This window comes from Macaca mulatta, chromosome 8, assembly GCF_049350105.2.
Source record: "Macaca mulatta isolate MMU2019108-1 chromosome 8, T2T-MMU8v2.0, whole genome shotgun sequence".
In the NCBI taxonomy this organism is placed as follows: Eukaryota; Metazoa; Chordata; class Mammalia; order Primates; family Cercopithecidae; genus Macaca; species Macaca mulatta.
The window spans coordinates 2,648,675-2,670,923 of record NC_133413.1 but is presented as its reverse complement, the minus strand read 5'-3'; the positions used below and the strand labels follow the sequence as shown (position 1 = coordinate 2,670,923).

Below are 22,249 nucleotides of genomic sequence, written 5' to 3'. Positions count from 1 at the left end.
TATAGTTACTAAGCTTCTAGTTGATTTATGTAGCTGATTCTTAGAAGCTGATTCGTCCATTCTAAAGAAACTGGCTGTATCCTGTCATCAAAGGGTTTCCAGAAGGTGTCACCCGTGGAAGGCCCTCTCGGCCTATGCTCGGGCACCGGACCCAGACGTGACTGTGCTTTAGGGAAGGACGCAGGCCCGCCCCACCACAGGGCCCAGCACCCAGAGAAGAAAACCTCTGGGTTAAGGCAGTTGGCAACTCAGCTGGAGCATGTAGGCCTCCTGGGGCTCAGTCCTTACACCTGACCCAGTAACTGAGGAACCGCAAGTGCTGAAAACCGAAACATTTGGAGAAAGAGAGGCTGGCGGAAGTGCCACATTAAAGTTTTGCTCCATGTAGGAAAACTGTGTGTATACCTGTGTGTGATGTTCATCAAATGGACTTTAGCGATCACATGAATTAAGTAAATTCAATGCAGGGCATGAAGTGGAAGGACATAACACAAAATGCATCATCCCTGTGGAAAGCACACAGACGTAGCCCATGAACAGACAATTAACAGCTATTAGACTGCGATGTGTAAGAACATAGGCGTGTCTGCGCAGCTCCCCAGAAGCGAACAGCATGTTGGTGTGAATGGAAGGAGGGCTCTGCGTCCTCAGGGCGCTGCTCCCCATCTGCTGGGACCCACGATGCGCGGCGGCTGCACCCTCCGCAGCCACGCCCCTGTCCTCGGAACAGGTTCACCTTGGGGCTCAGTGCTGGCTTGCACAGAGATCGACAGCGCTTTCACACACAGGGAAACTCCAAGACAAAAGACTTACCTTTATTTTTTGTTGTTTGTTTTGTTTTGTTTTTGAGACAGAGTCTCGCTCTGTCACCCAGGCTGGAGTGCAGAGGCTCAATCTCAGCTCACTTCAACCTCTGCCTCCCAGGTTCAAGTGATTCTCCTGCCTCAGCTCCCCAAGTAGCTGGGATTACAGACACCTGCCATGGTGCCATGCCTGGCTAATTTTTTTTGTATTTTTAGTAGAGACGGGGCTTCTCCATGTTGGCCAGGCTGGTTTTGAACTCCTGACGTTAAGTGACTGGCCCGCCTCTGCCTCCCAAAGTGCTGGGATTGCAGGCATGAGCCACCACAGCCAGCCAAGACTCACCTTTAAATAACGGTTGGCCGTTGTCGTCTGATTGACAGTGATCCACTCTCCAGCATCCTCCTCCCTGAAGTCCACGAAATATCCAGAAACAGGGCTGCTGCCGGAGTACACGGGGGCCTTCCACAGCATGACCAAGGACGTGTCCCTGACCTCACAGAACGTCAAGTCATAGGCAGGACCTGCGAAGTCAGATGCCACCTTGCTTCTCTGCACACAGCCAGCCCAGCACACCCACCGCCTGACCCAGCCCCGGGGACCTACTGCTCCTCGGGGACGCCCCCCACCAGGACCATCCGCATCTGTTCCCCATCTGATGTTCATCAGCCTCTCTTGGAGAGCGGGGTAAGGAGGGTGCTCAGCGTGATGTTGGGGGTCGGGGAGGAGGGCCCAGCCTCATGCTCCTGCCACCCCCTCTTTGGGCATCGGGGCCATTGTGGATCTACATAGAATCATTCAGAAGTCCACCCTGCATCGTCGGGACCAGCAGATGCTATCACAGAGAGGAACGGTGTGCAGAAAAGGACGGGTTCTCAAGTTACCCTCCAAGGGGCTGGACACCTGTCAGTCATAGTCACTTAGGCAAGCACCTGGCCAGAAGCACATCGCTGCAGCCCTGTCCTCTACGAACACCCACGGCAACTCTGAGGGCGTGTGGTGCAGAGGCCCAGGTCCAGGCAAGCACCAAGCGGTGCAGGGGAACAGAGAGGCAGCCCCGCCCCATCCTCAGCCAGTCTCGCTGTGGCCTTGAGCCTTGAGAGGCCGTCTCCTATTAACCCTCAAAAAAGGCTCGGGAAACTAGAACGGCTTTTTCTTCTGCTGGTTTTCTAAGGTCCAAAATTTAATTTCATTAAAACCAGAAAGGCAGGAAGGCAGGAAAGAAGGTGGGAGGGAGGGAAGGAGAAAGGGAAGGAAAGAAGGAAAAAAGAAAGAAGGAAGGAAGGAAGGAAGGAAGGAAGGAAGGAAGGAAGGAAGGAAGGAAGGAAGGAGGGAGGGAGGGAGGGAGGGAGGGAGGGAGGGAGGGAGGGAGGGAGGGAAAGAAGGGAAGGGAGGGAGGGAGGGAGGGAAGGGAAGGGAGGGAAGGAAGGGAAGGGAGGGAGGGAGGGGGGGAAGGAAGGAAGGAAGGAAGGAAGGAAGGAAGGAAGGAAGGAAGGAAGGAAGGAAGGAAGGAAGGAAGGAAGGAAGGAAGGAAGGAAGGAAGGAAGGAAGGGAGGAATTTTCTAATTGACTTATTTATCTGGATTCTTAGCAGCTGATTTGCTAAGTCAAAAGACGCTGACTGAAAGGAAAAAGGCAGTATACTCCGGCCGTAACATCGGAAAACACTCTGAACTTTGATCTTTTTCAGCTTCAACTTTCAGGATTTACTTTGTCAAAGTATGAGCATATTATCCATTGCATTTGATTCCTGATAGGTTAGAGGCAAAGAAATCAACATCTGGTACTTGAGAACTTGTGAAAACAAAGAGAAAATGTTAGCGGGGCACAGTGGGTGACGTGAACCTGTGATCCTGGCTATTCATGAGGCTGAGGTAGGACGATGGCTTGAGGCCAGGAGTTCAAGACCAGCCTGGGCAATGTAGAGACCTCATCTCAGAACAAAAAATCAGTAGAGTACTAGCTAAATAAATGCAGATCTGCAACAATTGGCCTTTTAGAACTGGAAGCCCCGAGATCCCCAAATGGCGTGAGAGGACAGCAGGAGCTAACCCACGAATGAGAACCCTGTTGTGCCTCCCAGCTGGGGCCCGGGCTCGCACCTTCCCCTCCAGCTGTGACCCTCTCTGCCTGCTCCTTTGGGGTAGGTGACCTGGGCCAAATCCTTGTCATAGGTCAGGGATGCATGGGGAGTTGTCCCTCCCCACAGTCTGGATCCTCCTGTGCTCCCTCCCACCTCACCCTCAGGGCCTCCTACTCTGCCCTCATCACTGGCCTGTGGACCATGCACAGCCCAAACTAGACGCTGGGCCTGCCTGATTCACAGCCCTGCACTGCACCTGGCACACGGTGGCTCTGCGGCTGCGGGTGTCAGAGGAACAGCATGCCGTGAAGGCTGGCGAGGCCCGAGCCACAGCCACAGAGGTCCCTTCCCAGCCAGCCTGTGCGCTAGAAGGCAGGTGTCCCGGGGGCAGCAACTCACCGGGCTCTGGCATGGTCCAGGCCTCACACTTGAAGTGCTCACTGGGGTCCGAGGGCTCCCCAATGCCAGCCAGGTTGATGGCAGCAATTTTGAACTCGTAGAGTGAGCCTTCCGTCAAGCCGTCCACCTATTCGGATTTTGTTTAAATTAATACATGAGATAAAGGATGCATTACAGTCCACTGAGGCAGAGGATTTGTTATAACTGGTTTGTGAAATAAAATATGAGAGGAAGGAACCGTGTCGGGAAATTGGACCAAATATTTCAGGAAGGCCCTTGATGGAGCCCGACAAGCAGCAGCCACGTGAAACCTTACGTGTCCCTCACTCAATCCCCAAAGGCTCCTACGGGGGTCGGGGACAGGTGATACCCCAGCGGCAGGTAAGGAAACTGAGGCACAGAGAGGCGACGGTCACCCAGGGCCAATGCAAGGGCAGAGGCCTGGAGGAGACAGGCACTCAGGCCACGTACTGGCCCCTGAGCAGGCCCTGCCCTGGACCCAAGGCGGGGTCACCCTGGGGACAGAGCCCACCACATCCCCCACACTCAGACTCTACAGGACAAGAGCCCCTGGGCTGCCCAGGTCCTTGGGGTGCTGCAGTCCAGGGCCACCCACCAGGCCCTCAGGGATACTGTCTGGCTGGAGGACAAAGCACTAGGGAGGCCTCTGGCCAACACTACGAGCCTCGACTCCACAGGGCTAGTGGGACAAAAACACTATCTGGGTATAAACACTGTCTCGAAAAATAGCTTCCAAAGTAAGATATCTGAGGATAAACGGCTTCGGTCCATGGTGACGGCCTTCATCCTCCTCACTGGACGAGCTGCGAAGCATTCAGAAAGTAAGCAGGTACTTTTCTCAGGAATCTTGTACCGAGTAAAGAACTGTTGTGCCGAGCGAGATGACCCCAGGACAAAAGGACAGACACTCTGCGATCTCGCTCAGATGTGGAATCTGAAACAGCAGCACTCACAAAGACGGAGAGCGAAAGGGCAAGTGTCAGCTGGCGGGGGCGCTGGACAGAGGGACAAAGTTCCAGCAGGAACAGGAGGGGCGAGTCCTGGTGCTTCCTGCACAGCTTGGGGATGAGTTAGCCCATAATAACGTGTTGTAGACACATTTCAAAAACATTTTTAAATAGATTTTAAGCTGAGCATGGTGGTTCATGCCTGTAATCCCTGCACTTTGGGAGGCCAAGGCGGGCGGATCACCTGAGGTAAGGAGTTCCAGACCAACCTGGGCAACATGGTGAAACCCTGTCTCTACTAAAATAATACAAAAAGTAGCCGGACGTGGTGGCATGCGCCTATAATCCAGTTACTCGGGAGGCCGAGGCAGGAGAATTGCTTGAACCCGGGAGGTGAAGGTTACAGTGAGCCAAGATCATGCCACTGCATTCCAGCCTGGGTGACAGAGTGAGATTCTGTCTCAAAAAATAAATAAATGCATAAATAAATAGATTTTTAAATGTTCTCACCACAAAAAAATTATAAGTATTGGGAGGCAATGGAGATGTTAATAGCTTGATTTAATCATTCCATAATGTAAACATATATTAAAATATCACATTGTACCCCCTTTATACGTACAATTATTATTTGTCAATTGAAAATAAAACAATTTTTAAGTTGAGAACATTTAGACATTGTAAGGGGTCAAAACAGAGGTTGAACGCGGGCAAAATATCAGTCACATCACAACAAACTGGGAAGTTGCCTACATATCATAATATGTGTATAAAATATTGAAAATATATTATAAAGAGATATATTTATAAGGCAGAATTTTCTAGTAGACAAAGATTAGATCTTCTAAGACCTTACCGCCTCCACAAAGGAAAGCCCTCCTGTTGGAGTGTAAGTGACTCCCCAGGGGTCTGTGGCTCACCAGGGTCAGGATGGGAGCTGCAGTGTGAGATGAGGGCCGTTCATCCATGCTCAGATGAGGGGTCAAGGGTCGGGCAGGGAAACAGGACAATGGCTGCCAAGGGTGTGTCTGTCCTTGCTACACTCTGCACCTGAGCACCATGGGCACCGCGGCAAGGGACTCTCTTGGAGGCTTGACATACAAGAATGTCTCAGGGAAGCGGTGGGTGACAAGCAGAGAGCCAACATCACTCTTCCTAAACAGACATTCTGCACGACTCTCCCCTCAGGCTCACACGTGAGACTCCATCCCTGCCCTCCAGGCCTCAGCATCTGGGGCAAGGAACATTACCACGGTACTGGGACCAGATGCTGGTCACATCAGAGGTCATGGACTCATTGTCAGACCCACTCCACCACTGAGCTCCCTTCTTCACTGCTTCTCAGAAGGAAAAAGAATATGATTCCTAGGATCTTTTTAGCTCCAAAACTTCATGATCTCATGATACTATTTTTTAATCCATTTTTGTGTCTATCAAATTATCTAATGTCATCAAACGCGGAAACATTGCCCAAAAAATGTAAAGAACCACCCAGGCAAAAATAAACAAAGAAATAAAAACCAACCGACCGTTAGGATTGTCTGTTTGCTGGGTGAGGAATTGACCTCGTGCCAGTTTTCATGGTGAACTTCGCGCTTGTCCAGGTAGTAGCCCAGGATGGGCGAGCCACCGCTGAATTTCGGGACCTTCCAGCCGAGGGTCATGGAGTGGCCGTCACAGTTGAGGAGTGTGATCCCATAAGGATGGGACGGGACGGCTGCAAGGAAGCACAGCCAGGGAGTTACCGAGGGCCTCAGCTGGGGGTTTTGTCCCGGGGCAGCCAGCTCTAGTGTGGCGGAGCGAGGAGGAAGCAACGTGGAGAAGGGCCTGAACACTGTGCCCTCTGATCCCTCTTAACCCACATTTAACCACCTTGGTCTTTACACCCTTTTAAAGGGGATGAGTATAAAAAGAAATCAAAAGTTTATCTCCTGTATATGTATTGCTATTTCTAAGTGTATCCACTAAGATTTCCATAGGACAAGGGTGGTGAACCGTTTGAATCTGGTGTGAACATTTGACACAGCAGAAGATGGCCTGTCCACCCTGCCCCGTGAAAGAAGCTTCGAGAAGGAGCTTTCACCTTTACAACCATAAGGAATAACTACTCAGCATCTGTGGCCAGAGATGACAGATACGATTCCAATTTGTTTTAATTCCCCACACAGTTACAGGAGCTTCAGGTTCCTTCAAATGAGTGTGAATTTGTGTTTCCCTGTTTGAGCAGGGCATTCGAAACAGACCACCTTCTCCTAACCAGTCGAGAATGGATGGGCCTGAGTCTGCTTTGCCCAGCTCTGAGTCACCTCGATGTGGCCATCCTCTGGTACCTGAGACACAGGTGACTAGAGTTAAGTGATTCTTATTGTAGAATAAAAACAGGTCAGGTGCGGTGGCTCATGCCTGTAGTCCCAGCACTTTGGGAGGCTGAGGCAGGAGGACTGCTTGAGCTCCTGAGCTGGAGATCAGCCTGGGCAACATGGTGAAACTCCATCTCTACAAAAAATCAAAAAATTAGCTGGGCTTGATGCTGCATCCCTGTGGTCCTAGCCCATCAGGAGGCTGAGGCATGAGGATCACTGGAGCCCAAAAGCTCAAGGTCACAGGGAGCTATGATCGCACCACTGCACTCCAGCCTGAGCAACAGAGCGAGACTCTAAGTCTAAAAAGAAAATTACGGGTTTTCCTTTAGTAGGAATGACTTTAAAAAGAAAATGGGAATGTTTGAAAGTCCCTCATGGAAAAAATTGAGAGATTAATCTTAAAACAAAAGAGTCAGTGCTATGGTACCCAGCTAGGTGTTATCAGATTTGACATTCCTTGGAAATCCAACAGCAATCTCATTAGAAGACAAATTTTAATTTCTGAAAATGTAGCAAATTTAGTCAGAGATGAAAAATCATCAAGGAGCAACACAGTTCCCTCTGAAGTGGGAAGATAATACTGTGAATCCAAGTGTGTTGTGTGTGGCCTTTGTGTTTCAACATGTTTCTGAGTATGTGCACTTACTTGGCATGGTGCATTTCATGAGAAAGCAAAGCCAGAAGGCTGCAGCACAGCTTGACACAGCAACTGTTCTAGGGAGGGTCCCTGAGATTTAGGATCCCAATTGTCTCGTTGGATCAAAATAATAAAAACTGTTAAACACCACTATTTACCAACAAAGTCACAAAGTTACATAAACGTGACATTCTCTGAAGTGATTAAAGTTCCTTAAACTGAGAACAGGCCATTGATGTTGCTGTATTTTACCACATATTTTGAAAAGAGAAATGTATCCCCTATAGCACACATATACATATATATACACACATGATCGTACATATATATGTACACACACACACATATATATATATATACACACACACACAAGATCGTACAATGGTGCCATCTTGGCTCACTGCAACCTCCTCCTTCCGGGTTCAAGTGATTCTCCTGCCTCAGCCTCCCGAGTAGCTGAGACCACAGGCATGCGCCACCACGCCCGGCTAATTTTTATATTTTTAGTAGAGACGGGGTTTCACCATGTTGGCCAGGGTGGTCTCAATCTCTTGACCTCATGATCCAGCCACCTCAGCCTCCCAAAGTGCTGGGATTACAGGTGTGAGCCACCACGCCCGGCCTACAGCATACATTTTCACACGAGTACAGGTATTTGGCAACACATGTGACCTCTAATAATGTCTTCTATTTTTAATTTGCATTTTATTAGCATATTATCATTTCTCCCTCATTTCTAAGATGAGCAGTCAACCAAGAGGCTTCAAAGAAATGCATGTTCTCTGTTCAACAATCGAGTCCCCTTTTTCCCTCCAATAAATTTCCGAATGGCATCATAAATGTTTATTCATGCAGAAATGACAGTGTACGGGAGCCATCGGCCCAGAACAGCCTGTGAGTGACTTACTGAGTGCAGCCTGCACTTTTATGACGTCCGATTCCTGGGAATTTTCACTCATTCCCACGGCATTGACCGCCTTGACTCGGAAGATGTACTGCTCTCCCGTGGTTAAGCCGTGCACCACGAACCTGAGAAACACAGGGATCAGGGTCAGAACTGCCAGGCTCCACTTTTTCTCTCCTGCAGCAGAAGCGAAAATCATCCTGAACGCTCCATAAAAAATGTTTATGGATGACATACATCCTTCATTTTCAATTCCAGTTAATTAGCTCAACATTTAGAGTCTAAAAGTAAGGTCACAGCACCCAATTATAGCCGGAGCTGACTACACGTGGTGTCAAAGCCACTTGTTCTGTGAGTTCACCTTTGCTTTTGCACTTTCTGGGCCTCGTCTGGATCAAAGGTCTATTATCCAACAGTATGCCATTCCTTATCTAAAAGAACCCATGTATGTAAAACTTAGTGAGCGGTAATCACACTGCAGTGGTTAGAGGCCAAGACTTGGAAGTCAGAGGGACTAGACTCGAATACTGGCTTTGACACCTCACAGATCCTCACAGATTTTATGGCCTTAATCAAGCTCCTTAACCCCTGTAAGCCTTCGTTTTTCTATCTGTAAGATGGGGATAGTTCCTACCCCACAGTATTGTTGCAGACACTACATGGAAAACTCGGTGGAGAACTTAGCACAGGTGCCTTGTGTATGGAAGGTACTCAGTCTGTGTAAGCAATTATTACTTATCATAGATAGTCAATAAATACTCACTAACTGTTTCCCTGTACTGGAATCATGTTTTAAGTTTCTTATTCTGATCGATATTTCCACATTTGGTGTGGGCTGTGAAGAACATCTAATTGTTATTCTTTTCGATGACATCTCTTTTTGTTAGCCACCGCTTTTTACAGTGTATTTTTTTCAGATTGTAAAAGGAGAAATGGCTGAGCCATAATTGATCATTCATCCACAAGGGTGGTTCTGACAGCTGCCGACATTTTCCTAAGACGTGTATCCCAGAGAAGCCTAATACCTCAGACATCCCTGCACACTCAGCAGGCAGCAGGAGGAAGGGTCTCCAAAGGCAGGGTCACTGGCTTTCCCCTGCAAAGCAGCCAGCATCCCCCCAAGCTGCCCCCACCCCCCCAACAAGTGAAGAGCTGGCGCCCGGTGGGGTCTCCATCAGGCGCTAGAGAATAGAACTACCAGGCACGTGATCAAAGCAACTTTCAAGTTCAAAAAAATCAATATGAAAAAAATAAAACGACTTTCACATTGTAGTCGCTATTTTTAACTCTGCTATTCAAAGAAAAGGCCTAAGTGCTAATTATGTCAGGGAAAAAAAAACAGGTTCTGAAACTCTCCTTTCATCCATAAATAAATCGTTTCGGTCAAGATGAGCGAATGCAGCAACTAGCTCATCCAAGTGGTCAAACTGTAAATTATACAGTCCTCGTGCGTGGCTAACACAGACTCATTTATACAGAAGCCTTGTGGCCGTGGTACTCCCTGTGCCAGGGCCACGGGGGCCTCAACAGTCTTGCTTCTCATGCTTTATTTCAGGGCTGACTCCAGGGCTGGGGAAGGAGGCCACACCTGTTGTATCCGATGGGCTTGTGGTTGCAGGGCTCCCAGTGGTTTGTTCCGGCCACGCAGCAGTCCACGTAGTAGCCCAGCAGGTCCTCCTCATGCTTGGGTCGGTCCCACTGCACCACCACCGACGTCTTGGTGTTTCGGGAAGCAAGAACCCGACCCGGAGCAGAAGGGACAACTTTTTGTAGGAAACAAAAGGAGTGGTGAGATGGCATCAGAGCTTTGGAAGCTGCACCAGAGATCTTCCAGCCCTTTCCACAGGGAACTGGACAGCCAGGTTGGGGGCTTTGGAAGAAATTCAGACGAGGGGTCCGGGAGCAGGAGAGGAGCCCAGGGCCGACCACCCAAGGGCCGTTGGGAGGTGTTGGTCTCTCCTATCTCTTCCCAAGCCCCACACAACTCCTAGAGACACAGGATGACACCTATCCTGAAGCCTCCTGTCCCCCACCAAAGCAGTTAACAAAGATCCTCTGTTGGCACTGGGGATGAGGCTACCTGGGTAATAACTATTTTTTGGACTGGAAATTAACCAATTTTAAGAAAGTAAGACTCAATTTTATCAGATCTGTTGGAATCTCCCAGGGGCACTCAAAATTTAATCATGACCTGACCATTAGATCTTCTCATCTGGTGCCAGGCCCCACTAGTGGACTGTGGACTGGGGTCCGGTAAGGCCTTGGGGCCACCTGTGTCCTCCGTGCTGGCCACCTGGGCCACACCCCACAGTGTTTCTCAATGATGGACACTGTCATTTTTCACATGCGTCATAAAGCACAAGAAGGCTGGGCCCTGCTGAGAGACAGCTGGTCTCGTCAAGCCTGTGGTTCTGGGTATGAGTTCTAAGAGCTTTGATTAAAACCAGAGCCAGATAGAAACTTGAGGATGCCCTGGAGGCAGCTGGCCTCATGACCTCGCTCATTTCCATATCTGGCTTTCTCAGGAAACAGGACATAGAGAGAGAGGGAGGAGGGCACCCAGGCACTCAGAACTGTGTTCCTGACACCAACGTGCCTCCCACGAAGGCTTCTGGGGATTTCCAGGGTACCTCCGCTCACATGCTAGTTAATTGCCATCCATGAAGGAGTTATGACTCCAGGGACTGCAATTCAGAATTTCTGTAATTTGTATGTGCAACCTTCCAAGAGGCACCGTCAAGCCAGATGGATAAGAAACTCTAGTGCCTGGCTGGGCACACTGGCTCACACTGGAATCCCAACATTTTGAGAGGCCAGGGTGGGAGGATCCCTTGTGTTCGGGAGTTCAAGAGACTGGCCTGGGCAATATGGTGAAACTCTCTCTCTCTACAAAACAATTGAAAAAAAAAAAAAACACTAATTAAAAAAAAACAAACCCTAGTGTACTTAAAATTTGAATTACTTTAAAAGTGACCATTGCAGAGAAAAGGGAGCACTTATACACGGTTGGTGGGAATGTAAATTAGTTTGACTATTGTGGAAAGCCATGTCATGATTCCACAAAGAGCTAAAAAAAAAAAAAAGAACTATCATTCCATGCAGCAATCCCAGGACTGGGTACACACCCAGAGGAACATAAATCATTCTACCATAAAGACATGTGGATGCAAATGTTCATTGCAGCACTGTTCACAATAGCAAAGACATGGAATCAACACAAATGCCTATCAATGACAGATGGGATAAAGAAAATGTGATACGTATATACCGTGGAATACTATGCAGCCATAAAAAAGAACGAGACCATGTCCTTTGCAGGAACGTGAGTGAAGCTAGAGGCCATTATCCTTAGCAAACTAATGCAGGAACAGAAAACCAAACACCAAATGTTCTCACTCATAAGTGGGAGCTAAAGGATGAGAACACATGGACACATAGAGGGGAACAACACACACTGGGGACTATCAGAGGGTCTAGGGTGGGAGGAGGGAGAGGAGCAGGAAAAGTCACTAATGGCTACTAGGCTTGGTACCTGGGTGACAAAATAATCTTTACAACAAACCCCCAGGACACAAGTTTAACTATGTAACAAACCTACACATGGACTCCTGAACCTAAAATAAAAGTTAAAAAAAAGTTTAAATAAAACAATGAAAGTGACCATTTCCTAACCATATTTTCAACTCACTTACTAGTTTCATAAAGAGAAGATGGAGCTTTGGAGAAATGTCAAGAACCAAACAAAACATGGCAGAGAGCTCTTAATCTCTCGTAAAGTGAAGTTTAAGTCCATTTGAACTTCAACTCGTTTATAACATTAACGTCTTTATTCACATAATTTAAGGCTATTTGGTGTCAACCCCACTCTTAGCCCGTCCTGACTTGGGGCCACCCAGGGTGACAGCTCACCGGTCACGTCCTGGGCCTCAATGGGGGATGTTATCTCCGATGGCTCGCTCAGGCCATGCCGGTTGGCTGACAGCACTCGGAACACATACGACTTCCCCTCCATGAGGTCAAACACAGCATATCTCGGGGACCTCACGGCCGTCTGGGCGTTGACTCGCTGCCAGCTGCCGCTCCCCACCACGGACTACAAAGAGAAACGAGACTGGCGGTGAAAACTGAGAGGTTTCCAGAGGCGTGTGGAGGAGAAAGAAATGCTCTGTTCTCTCTAACCCAGGTCCACCAGGCTCGCCCACCGTGTCTCGCACACAGAGGATGGCCATGCATCTTTTCTGAGTTTTATGAAACATGATGCCAGTTTGGAGAAAGAAGTCACAAATTACCCAAAGTTGATCATATTTACTAATAAATATTTTTCCATTAAAGTAAATTATTAAACATAGAAAACGTAAGAGAATCAATACACAGGTGGTAGTTTTAGCAAAATAGAATTAACCTGCAAATAATAAAAGATAATTTAGAAGTATATTTGCAAAATTCCATCATAACTCAGTGGTTCACATTTCAATTTAAAATTATTACCATATTGCAGCTACTTGCAGTAGTGATAAAATGACAGCAATCAAAATGACTCTCCATGCAGTAAGACACACGATGATATGTTCATAGATTAAAAACCACATAGCCAGTTAAATTACTGTGAAAAGATATTTAGTCTAATAAGAGGAATTACGTTATTTTGTGGAATGTAACACAGAATGCAAATGGTATGATATAACAAGTACATTAAAATCTATGGAGAAAAAGACTATAACTATATGTACCACACTTTAATACAACTATTTAATATGGTGGAATTATTGTTGATTTTAATTGCATTCCATGTAACTTCTCTGTCTTTCCCAAATTTTATATACTGCTTATTTATTTTTTATCTTTCATAATTACTTTAAAAACCTTGATTACATTTTATTTTATTTTTTCACATAGAGATAAAACTCCTTTTTTGAAAGCAGTTTTGTGGTAGTAAAAGCTGGATATACATTGACCCTGGTCAGTCTGCTGAAAATTTCAGATAGCAACCCAGACTTCTAGAAATCAGACTCATATTTGAAGGGATTTTCTCTCATTTTGGTGGAAGTGAAAAGTCGCTATTTTGCATCTGCCCCAGGCGTTCGCGGTGGGAGCCTCCAGGGCGTCACGGGCCTGAGGCCCTCACAACCCCAAGCAACTGCAGTCCAGGTGTCTATAGGAGAGCTTCCTCTCCTACCTCAGAATGTGGGTCCACAAAGGGAAGGCTTATCCACGGCTGGGGGAATGTCAGTTAGCTCAGTCACTGTGGAAAGCAGTGCAGAGACTTCTCAGAGAACCTAAAGCAGAACTACCATTCCATCCAGCAATCCCATTCCTGGGTATGTGCCCAAAGGAAAATAAATCATTCACCCAGAAGATGCATGTGCTTGTATGTTCATCGCAGCGCTGTCCACAGCAGCAAAGACATGGACTCAACCCTGGGGTCCATCAACGGTGGACTGCAGAGAGAAAACGTGGTGCCTCCACACCATGGAATACTACACAGCCATAAAGAGGAACGAAATCATGTCCTGTGCAGCCACATGGGTGCAGCTGGAGGCTGTTATCCTAAGTGAATTAACACAGGAACAGAAAACCAAATACTGCATGTTCTCACTTATAAGTGGGAGCTAAACACTGGGTACGCATGGACACAAAGATGGCAACGATAGACATCGAAACCTACCAGACAGGGCAAGGGCTGGAAAACCACCTATGGTGTACAATGCTCACTACCTGGGTAAGGAGATCAATTGTACCTCGAAATCAGTATCACACAATATACCCTTGTCAGAACTTGCACAGGTACCCCCTGAAGCTAAAATAAAAGCTGAAATTACATTTTCTTAAAAATGTGTTTACTGCAAAGGCATAAGAATGACACAATGGGCCGGGCGCGGTGGCTCAAGCCTGTAATCCCAGCACTTTGGGAGGTCGAGGCGGGCGGATCACGAGGTCAGGGGATCGAGACCATCCTGGCTAACACGGTGAAACCCCATCTCTGCTAAAAATACAAAAAACTAGCCGGGCGAGGTGGCGGGCGCCTGTAGTCCCAGCTACTCGGGAGGCTGAGGCAGGAGAATGGCGTGAACCCGGGAGGTGGGGCTTGCAGTGAGCTGAGATCCGACCACTGCACTCCAGCCTGGGCCACAGAGCGAGACTCCATCCCAAAAAAAAAAAAAAAAAAAAAAAAAAAAGAATGACACAATGGACTTTGGGGACTGGGGAAAAAAAAGACTGGGAGGGCGGGCGAGGGATAAAAGACTACAAATACGGTGCAGTGTATACTGCTCAGGTGATGGGTGCACCCACATCTCACAAATCACCACTAAAGAACCTACTCATGTAACCAAATACCTCCTGTACCCCAATAACTAATGGAAAAATAAAATAATAAAAATTACAAAGAAAGTGTGTCTGCCATGTCATCAATACCGACCGCAGGTGGTTCTGCCCACACACTGGCTCGACGGTACAGTCCTCTTTCTAAAACTGTGTTTGCAGGACAGGTGTTGTGGCTCACCTGGCCTGTCAACACATTGAAGCGCCTGTAATCCCAGCACTTTGGGAGGCTGAGGCAGGAAGATTGCTTGTGCCAAGAATTTGAGACCAGCCTGGGCAACACGGCGAGACCTCCTCTCTACACAAAAAATTAAAAATCAGCTGGGTGTGGTGGCGCACACCTGTGGTCCCAGCTACTCTGGGGGTTAGGAGGCTGGGGAAGAAGGACTGTTTGAGCCCAGGAAGTGGAGACTGCAGTTAGCCATGACTGTGCCACTGCACTCTAGCCCGAGTGACAAAATGAGACCTGGTCTCAAAAATAAAAATAAAAGTGTGTTTGCAAACTTGGTGTTTCTGGGATTGGTGGAGGATGAGGGGAATGAGGGGCCTGAGAAAATACCTTCCACCCCGGGAGAGCCCCACAGAGGGACTGACCACTTGTATTTTTGTAACACAAATAACGATATTTTGTCACCCAGAATTAATAATGTAATGTTTACCCTGAAATAATTCCAGTTTCTACCCCCTAGATAGCACGCATTGCAAATAAGCAGAGAAGCCCAGAGGGCCCTCCTCCATTCTGGAGTCTGAAATATGGTTCATTTCCATTTCTGTTTCCGCCATGCTGCATTGAGTGGTGCTGGATGTGATTATTGTACTAGGTGGCATAAGCTTATATATGTTATATTCTCTGTCACGTGCATACTGTCTATTGGATTACATATTATAATATAAATTTTGTATCACAAAACCATAGTTACAGCCTTTGTAGGACATTGGAGGCTTATCCAACTGTGGTCTACAACCCAATAGAGGGTCACCAAGTCAGATCTGTGGGTCACAACCTGTGTTTTTAATGTGACAGGACAGGCTAAAAAGAGAATGTGTGCTGGGTGAGGTTATCATTTGTGAAATTCTGTAGGTTACCTACATACACGTGTGTGTGATTACAGAACTGCAATATACAATGTATTTTGTATTTCTTTGTATGCATTCAGGAAAAAAAAAAAAAAAAGCCTTCTGTTGGATGATCTGGCAATTCTAACGCTTCTCCGTCTTGTGTGAATTTCCTCTACACGATTGCCACCCAGTGGCCATACAGCTTGTGCACAAGCACGGCCAGTGAGGAATCTGGAATCCCCAGACGTAGGTGCTTGGAATGCCGCAGCAGGAAGGAGATGGTGGAACCCTCCACGGGGCAGTGGAGATCACGGGCACCCAGAGAGGAAAGCGACTCCCTGCTCACACAAAGGTGCAAAGTCGGGCTAGGGCACAGCCCAGCCCCCGGTGCCAATTTCCGCCCCGGCTGTGGTGTGACCTCATGTTCCCCAGCAACGTGCAGGGTCTGGACCCACTGATGGACCATCTTTAAAACACAGCAAACACGACAGTGTGGGGCCACACTGAGATCACAACAGTGTGGGGCCACACAGAGATCACGACACTGGGGCCACGCAGACATCATAACACTGTGGGGCCACACAGATATCATGACACTGTGGGGCCACGCAGAGATCACGACAGTGGGGCCACGCTGAGATCACGACAGTGGGGCCACGCTGAGATCACGACACTGGGGCCACGCAGACATCATGACACTGTGGGGCCACGCAGAGCTCACGACAGTGGGGGGCCACGCAGAGCTCACGTCAGTGGGGGCCACGCAGAGATCACGACAGTGGGGGGCCACGCAGAGCTCACGTCAGTGGGGGCCACGCAGAGATCACGACAGTGGGGGGCCACGCAGAGCTCACGTCAGTGGGGGCCACGCAGAGATCATGACAGTGGGGGGCCACGCAGAGATCTGCTTTTCCAGGACACAGACTGAGAGTTTACCTTCTCGATGAAGTACATGAGTGGGTCCTTGCCACGGGGAGTGGGTGGCTCCCAGCTGAGGACGACATAGTTTCTGCTGATCTCAGAGGCGTGCACATTGGTCGGAGGCCCTGGAACCTGGACGTCACCTGGAGGAATAATAAACTCGGTGAGTGCTGGAGGACCCCCATCAGCCTCGCCGTGGCCCACCTCGGGGCACTGGAGGACGCTGCCACATGGGTATCGCACTTTGCCCACCTCGGGGCACTGGAGGACGCTACCACATGGGTATCGCACTTTGCCCACCTCGGGGCACTGGAGGACGCTACCACATGGGTATCGCACTTTGCCCACCTCGGGGCACTGGAGGACGCTACCACATGGGTATCGCACTTTGCCCACCTCGGGGCACTGGAGGACGCTACCACATGGGTATCGCACTTTGCCCACCTCGGGGCACTGGAGGACGCTACCACATGGGTATCGCACTTTGCCCACCTCGGGGCACTGGAGGACGCTGCCACATGGGTATCGCACTTTGCCCACCTCGGGGCACTGGAGGACGCTACCACATGGGTATTGCACTTTGCCCACCTCGGGGCACTGGAGGATGCTACCACATGGGTATTGCACTTTGCCCACCTCGGGGCACTGGAGGATGCTACCACATGGGTATTGCACTTTGTCTTATTTCCATTGGGAAAAGCAAACAAACCCCAAAGATCTGCTTCTTCGGAACCAGAGGATAAGGTGCCTTTAGATCATTTTTGCTTCCGATACAGATATAAGGCAGTTCATAAGAAAGGAATCTCATCTGAAAGTCTTCCAGAGATTCTGCTGGAAGAGGGGGAAGGATTTACCAGAAGAAACCAGGCATTGCATCCGAAATGGAGCCCTGACTGCACTGGGAATCTGTGCAGAGAACGTATTCGCAGTCTGTGTTCTGCAATACGAAGCACCGCGGAACGAGGTGGCCCCACCGCTAAGGATCCCCTCCAGATTCTTTCTTTATACCGTGTGCCCTCAGAGCACTTAAATTATGCATCTGCTTCTAAAGCACCTTGCCTGCTCCTCCCTCAGAAGCTCAGTACCATATTCACAGGCACTGTAGTCCATGTCTGTATGTTTGAATTCTGGAGTGATGTTAATAAGCCTTTTGCAAATAACTTATGCTAGAATATTTGCAGTCAGAGATGCTCCATATGCCTCTCTTCTGACATACATCTTTTTAAAATATACTATGAAGTGTGGGGATTTCTGTCTTAATTTATAAGAGATTCTCATAAGGAGTGGAGGTGGAGGTTTTTCCAGACCCACAGTTCTTGAAATTGTGATACAAAATGTTATGAACCTCCAATTAGATTAGCACATGATTAAAATGGTCTGAAACCTCCCCGGGACATCTCTGAGCCCTTCTCAAAATCCAGTTGCTCCCTCAGGACTCTGTGGCAGGCCAGGAATTGAACACAGAAATAGCACAAAGCAAGACTGGGTTTCGTTTCCTGAGCCCTATTGCACAGTGCATTGCGTGTCAGAGACAACACAGGCTGAGCTGGGATCATTCTGGTAAGGTGCTGAATTTCACACAAGGAGTCAGCGTGTCTCTGGAAAGTGCAGAGGTAACCGGGGCGGGGGACACTCCACAGGCCTGCTCTCCACCCATGCACCGTGTCCACACCTCGAGACCCACAGAAAAAAGCATTCCAGAGAGAAGACGCGGAAAACTCATCTTCCTGTAATACACGCCGAAATTCCAAAATGGAATCCTGGTTTATTTCAGAGGTGCTGACGAGGGAAGCAAACCAAGGGGACAGAAAGAACAAGGCAACGAACAGAAGCAGCGAGCAGATGTGAGCCGCTGACTGCGGAATCTTGCTCACACTCTCGGAACGGTCTTGCCGCCTTTGCCCCTGCACGTAGCAAAAGACCAGAGAAAGCGGAGTGAGAGACAGTTCCTTTGATGACAAGGTGGGAAGAAAGAACACAGCTTTGTCAGCAGGGGATCCCCGGCCGGGGCAAGACACTTGAGTCATTCTTCACGTCGTCATCACCTCGGACAATGTGATCACAGGAGCCTTGCGGATTTGCAGATGCTCCCACCATGGAGAGAGGAGAAAAGGGTTCAAAAGGGTCCCACAAGCCAGGGAGAGGGAAGCACGGGGGTGGGCATGAGCAATGACCCTGCAGCTGAGAGGGGAGCCGAGGGAAAGCAAAGGAACGTTAAACACACACGAGACACTGCCAGGTACATGTGAGACACCGCTAAGCACACGAGAGACACCACTAAGCACACGCAAGACACCACTAGGCACATGCAGGATGCTGCTAAGCACATGTGAGATGCCGCTAGTCACACGCGAGACACCACTAAGCACACATGAGACACCACTAAGCACACGTGAGATGCCACTAGGCATATGTGAGATGCCGCTAAGCACACACAAGACACTGCTAAGCACGTGACACACTGCTAAGCACACACAAGATACCACTAAGCACACATGAGATGCCACTGGGCACATGCGAGATGCCGCTAAGCACAGGTTAGATGCCACTAAGCACACACAAGATACCACTAAGCACACATGAGACACTGATAAGCACACATGAGACAGCACTAAGCACACATAAGACACTGCTAAGCACACCGGAGATGCCGCTAAGCACAGGCGAGACACTGGCCAACGGTTCTACCCCCAGGGCACTGACACTGCCCTCACCTCTGCTTCAGCCCTGAAGGCTCCCGAGCCCTGTTCCAATGGGCCAAGTCAATACTAAATGAAAACAGTAAGAGATAAACACACACATACTTCTCGTATTATTATGTTATATACATTATTAATATATAATATATATTACTGTTGTAAAATGCTTTCACATCCAATATCTTATTTTGGGTTCTGTTCATGTATGGAGGAAGATACTACTGGTTTCCTCCACTTAAAAATCCAGAAACTGAGGCCGGGAGCGGTGGTTCAAGCCTGTAATCCCAGCACTTTGGGAGGCCGAGACGGGTGGATCACGAGGTCAGGAGATCGAGACCATCCTGGCTAACACGGTGAAACCCCGTCTCTACTAAAAAATACAAAAAACTACCCGGGCGAGGTGGCGGCGCCTGTAGTCCCAGCTACTCGGGAGGCTGAGGCAGGAGAATGGCGGGAACCCAGGAGGCGGAGCTTGCAGCGAGCTGAGATCCGGCCACTGCACTCCAGCCTGGGCGACAGAACAAGACTCCGTCTCAAAAAAAAAAAAAAATTCCAGAAATTGATCTCATAAAAACATAACATTTTCCTAAGATCACACAGCTACTGGGTGGCTGAATTGGGGTCCAGACTTAGGTCTTCTGGTTCCAACTTCTGCATTTTGTTCCCTCATCCACCTAAGGAAACCACAACCTCCCCAGGAGATTTTTCTCTAAGTAAATGAAACGCCAAGTTTATTTTAGATTTGACAGAATTCTAGGGTCCTGCAGAGCACAGAGCAAGTGACTGAGCACGTGGGCTGCAGATGACCCAGCCCAGGACAGCACAGCCAACGCTTGCATGCATAATTAGGAGAGAAAAACGTGGTAAAACAGTAGAGTAAAAACACTCTCATTAAATTCTGCGAGAGTCTATTCTGGCCTTTCCAAGAATACGGTGTCCATTTTTCAACGAAGCAATTCAAGAAATACTGGGCAAGTTGGGTTTGTGTTAAGGGAAGAGCATGGATAGCCGTTTAAATGTTTGAAGGAAGACATTGCCCAAGATTAAAACGATACGGAAAACTTAGCAAAAAGTCAAAAATAGCAGAGGAGCCATTTTTAGCCAACAACAGTACTGAGTTTCTGTTTCTTTAAAACAGGTGGCATTTACCAAGTGTTTTCTAGCTAAAGCAATGGTAAAAGAAAAAGAAAATCAGCTGAAGAAAAAAGACACAGGTAGAAAAGGGAACTTCCTAATAGCAAATTCTTGAACCCAGAAATGGTTCGCTTCGAAACATTATAGATCTCTTTCTTCGGATAAAGATTTTTTAAGTTAGAGGAGTTACTCCTTGTTTAAAATGGCTGAGGTGAACAGATGAACTTTCCAAACCCCCATATCAACGTAGCAGAATTTCAATTTCATACCCACTTCGTTTCTGACCATGGAAATTGCCTGTTCACTGTACACAAGGCGTCACGTCAGAGAACTGAAGCCCGGGAGGCTGAGCCTCAGGCAGTGTCCACGTACCAAGTCAAGCAATTTTCCATCTGAGAGTCTCACCCTCAGCCTCCCATGACCCACCACATAAACACAGCCTTGGAAAAGTCCCCTGAGGATGAATAAATCCAGACTTCATTCCACACAGCCTGGGCTGCCTGTTCCTCCCACAGACCAGAAGCAAACCTCCAACAGAGGAGGGCACAGGCCCAACCAGCCAGAAACCTGCCTTGCTGAAAGCAAGGAAAACACGAGACCATGGAAAATAGCATCTGTGTCTTTACTCCAGCAAGAAATGAGAGCTACTGTTTCTGGACACCAAACTTGCATTTTATCAACTGGCAAACCAAGCCTCAGGACACCTGCTCTTTCTTCCTTTGACACGTCATGAACAGCGGGCTACGTCTATCCTACCACAATCACGTCTCGCTAGAAAGATAGACTGTCCCTCCAAAAAGGCAGGGCTTCCGCCTGGGGAAGCTTCATTCCATTACATGATTTCCCTTCCTCAGTGCTCTTCACAATGGCCTGGACAGAAGGCAAATCTCATCACAGATATGTGACGTTTACAAAGCAAGTTACACCTTCTCACCGTGGCTCATTTTTGCCAGGCTGGAATCCTACACATCCACTCAGCATGGTCCGGGCTGCCCGTCTCCTCCCTGAATCTGTCTGCCTGTGAGGAGTGAGAAGGGGGACTACCTGTTCCTCCCACAGGCAACCAGACCTCATTCCACACAACCTGGGCTGCCTGTTCCTCCCACAGACCAGAATCAGACCTCATTCCACACAGCCTGGGCTGCCTGTTCCTCCCACAGGCAACCAGACCTCATTCCACACAGCCTGGGCTGCCTGTTCCTCCCACAGACCAGAATCAGACCTCATTCCACACAGCCTGGGCTGCCTGTTCCTCCCACAGGCAACCAGACCTCATTCCACACAGCCTGGGCTGCCTGTTCCTCCCACAGGTCAGAACCAGACCTCATTCCACACAGCCTGGGCTGCCTGTTCCTCCCACAGACCAGAAGCAAACCTCATTCTACACAGGCTGGTCAGCCTCAAGCATGCCTTCTCTTCCAAAAGAATTTGGAACCATTTTTCAGTCATTCAAATATCCATGTTTTAATCGTCGGCAAAATGGAAAGGGTTTACCATGCATGAGACAGAATACTAGGCTGAGTCAAAACACCAGATGCCCAGGAAGCTGCAAGAAGTTGCCCTCCCCAAAGCCCTCACTTTCATTCCTTACGTATGGAGTGTCCGTCCTGAGTTCTAGGTCTTTCTGGAGCCAGAGGGTTTGACTAAGGCTTAAAGGTTACCTTGGCTTGACCAGAACTCTTAAGGTCTTCTTTTGGGAGTTTATGTCCCTCATGGGACACATTGGGACATATGTTTGTTTTGAGATCCCAGAGAAAAATCTTCATGTGGCAGAAAATGCAATGTGTGGATACTAGATGGGGACCTATCTGCTTCAGATGTAGAAAATCGATCCAGAAAACGTTTTTGAGACTGCAGCTCTGGGAGAGAGAACACGGCTGTGATTTTAAAGAGCAGCTCAAAATCACCGCTTCTTAGCCAGTGGCTCCAAACTAATTCGAAATCTTTCTTTTTAAGTTTT

General features: G+C 48.4%; 1 protein-coding gene across 5 annotated transcripts in view; it reads right to left on the bottom strand.

Annotated features, from left to right (window-relative positions):
* Positions 1-22,249, bottom strand: part of MYOM2 (myomesin 2) — a 102,651-nt gene that overhangs the window by 43,896 nt on the left and 36,506 nt on the right. For all 5 annotated transcript variants that reach the window (XM_001096806.5, XM_077942924.1, XM_077942921.1 and 2 more), the window contains 7 exons: positions 16,472-16,599; positions 12,065-12,248; positions 9,744-9,918; positions 8,159-8,280; positions 5,781-5,968; positions 3,284-3,410; positions 1,147-1,325 (listed from right to left, as the gene is read on the bottom strand). In XM_001096806.5, coding sequence (XP_001096806.1) covers positions 1,147-1,325; positions 3,284-3,410; positions 5,781-5,968; positions 8,159-8,280; positions 9,744-9,918; positions 12,065-12,248; positions 16,472-16,599 — 1,103 coding nt within the window. The remainder of the gene's footprint in view (positions 1-1,146; positions 1,326-3,283; positions 3,411-5,780; positions 5,969-8,158; positions 8,281-9,743; positions 9,919-12,064; positions 12,249-16,471; positions 16,600-22,249) is intronic.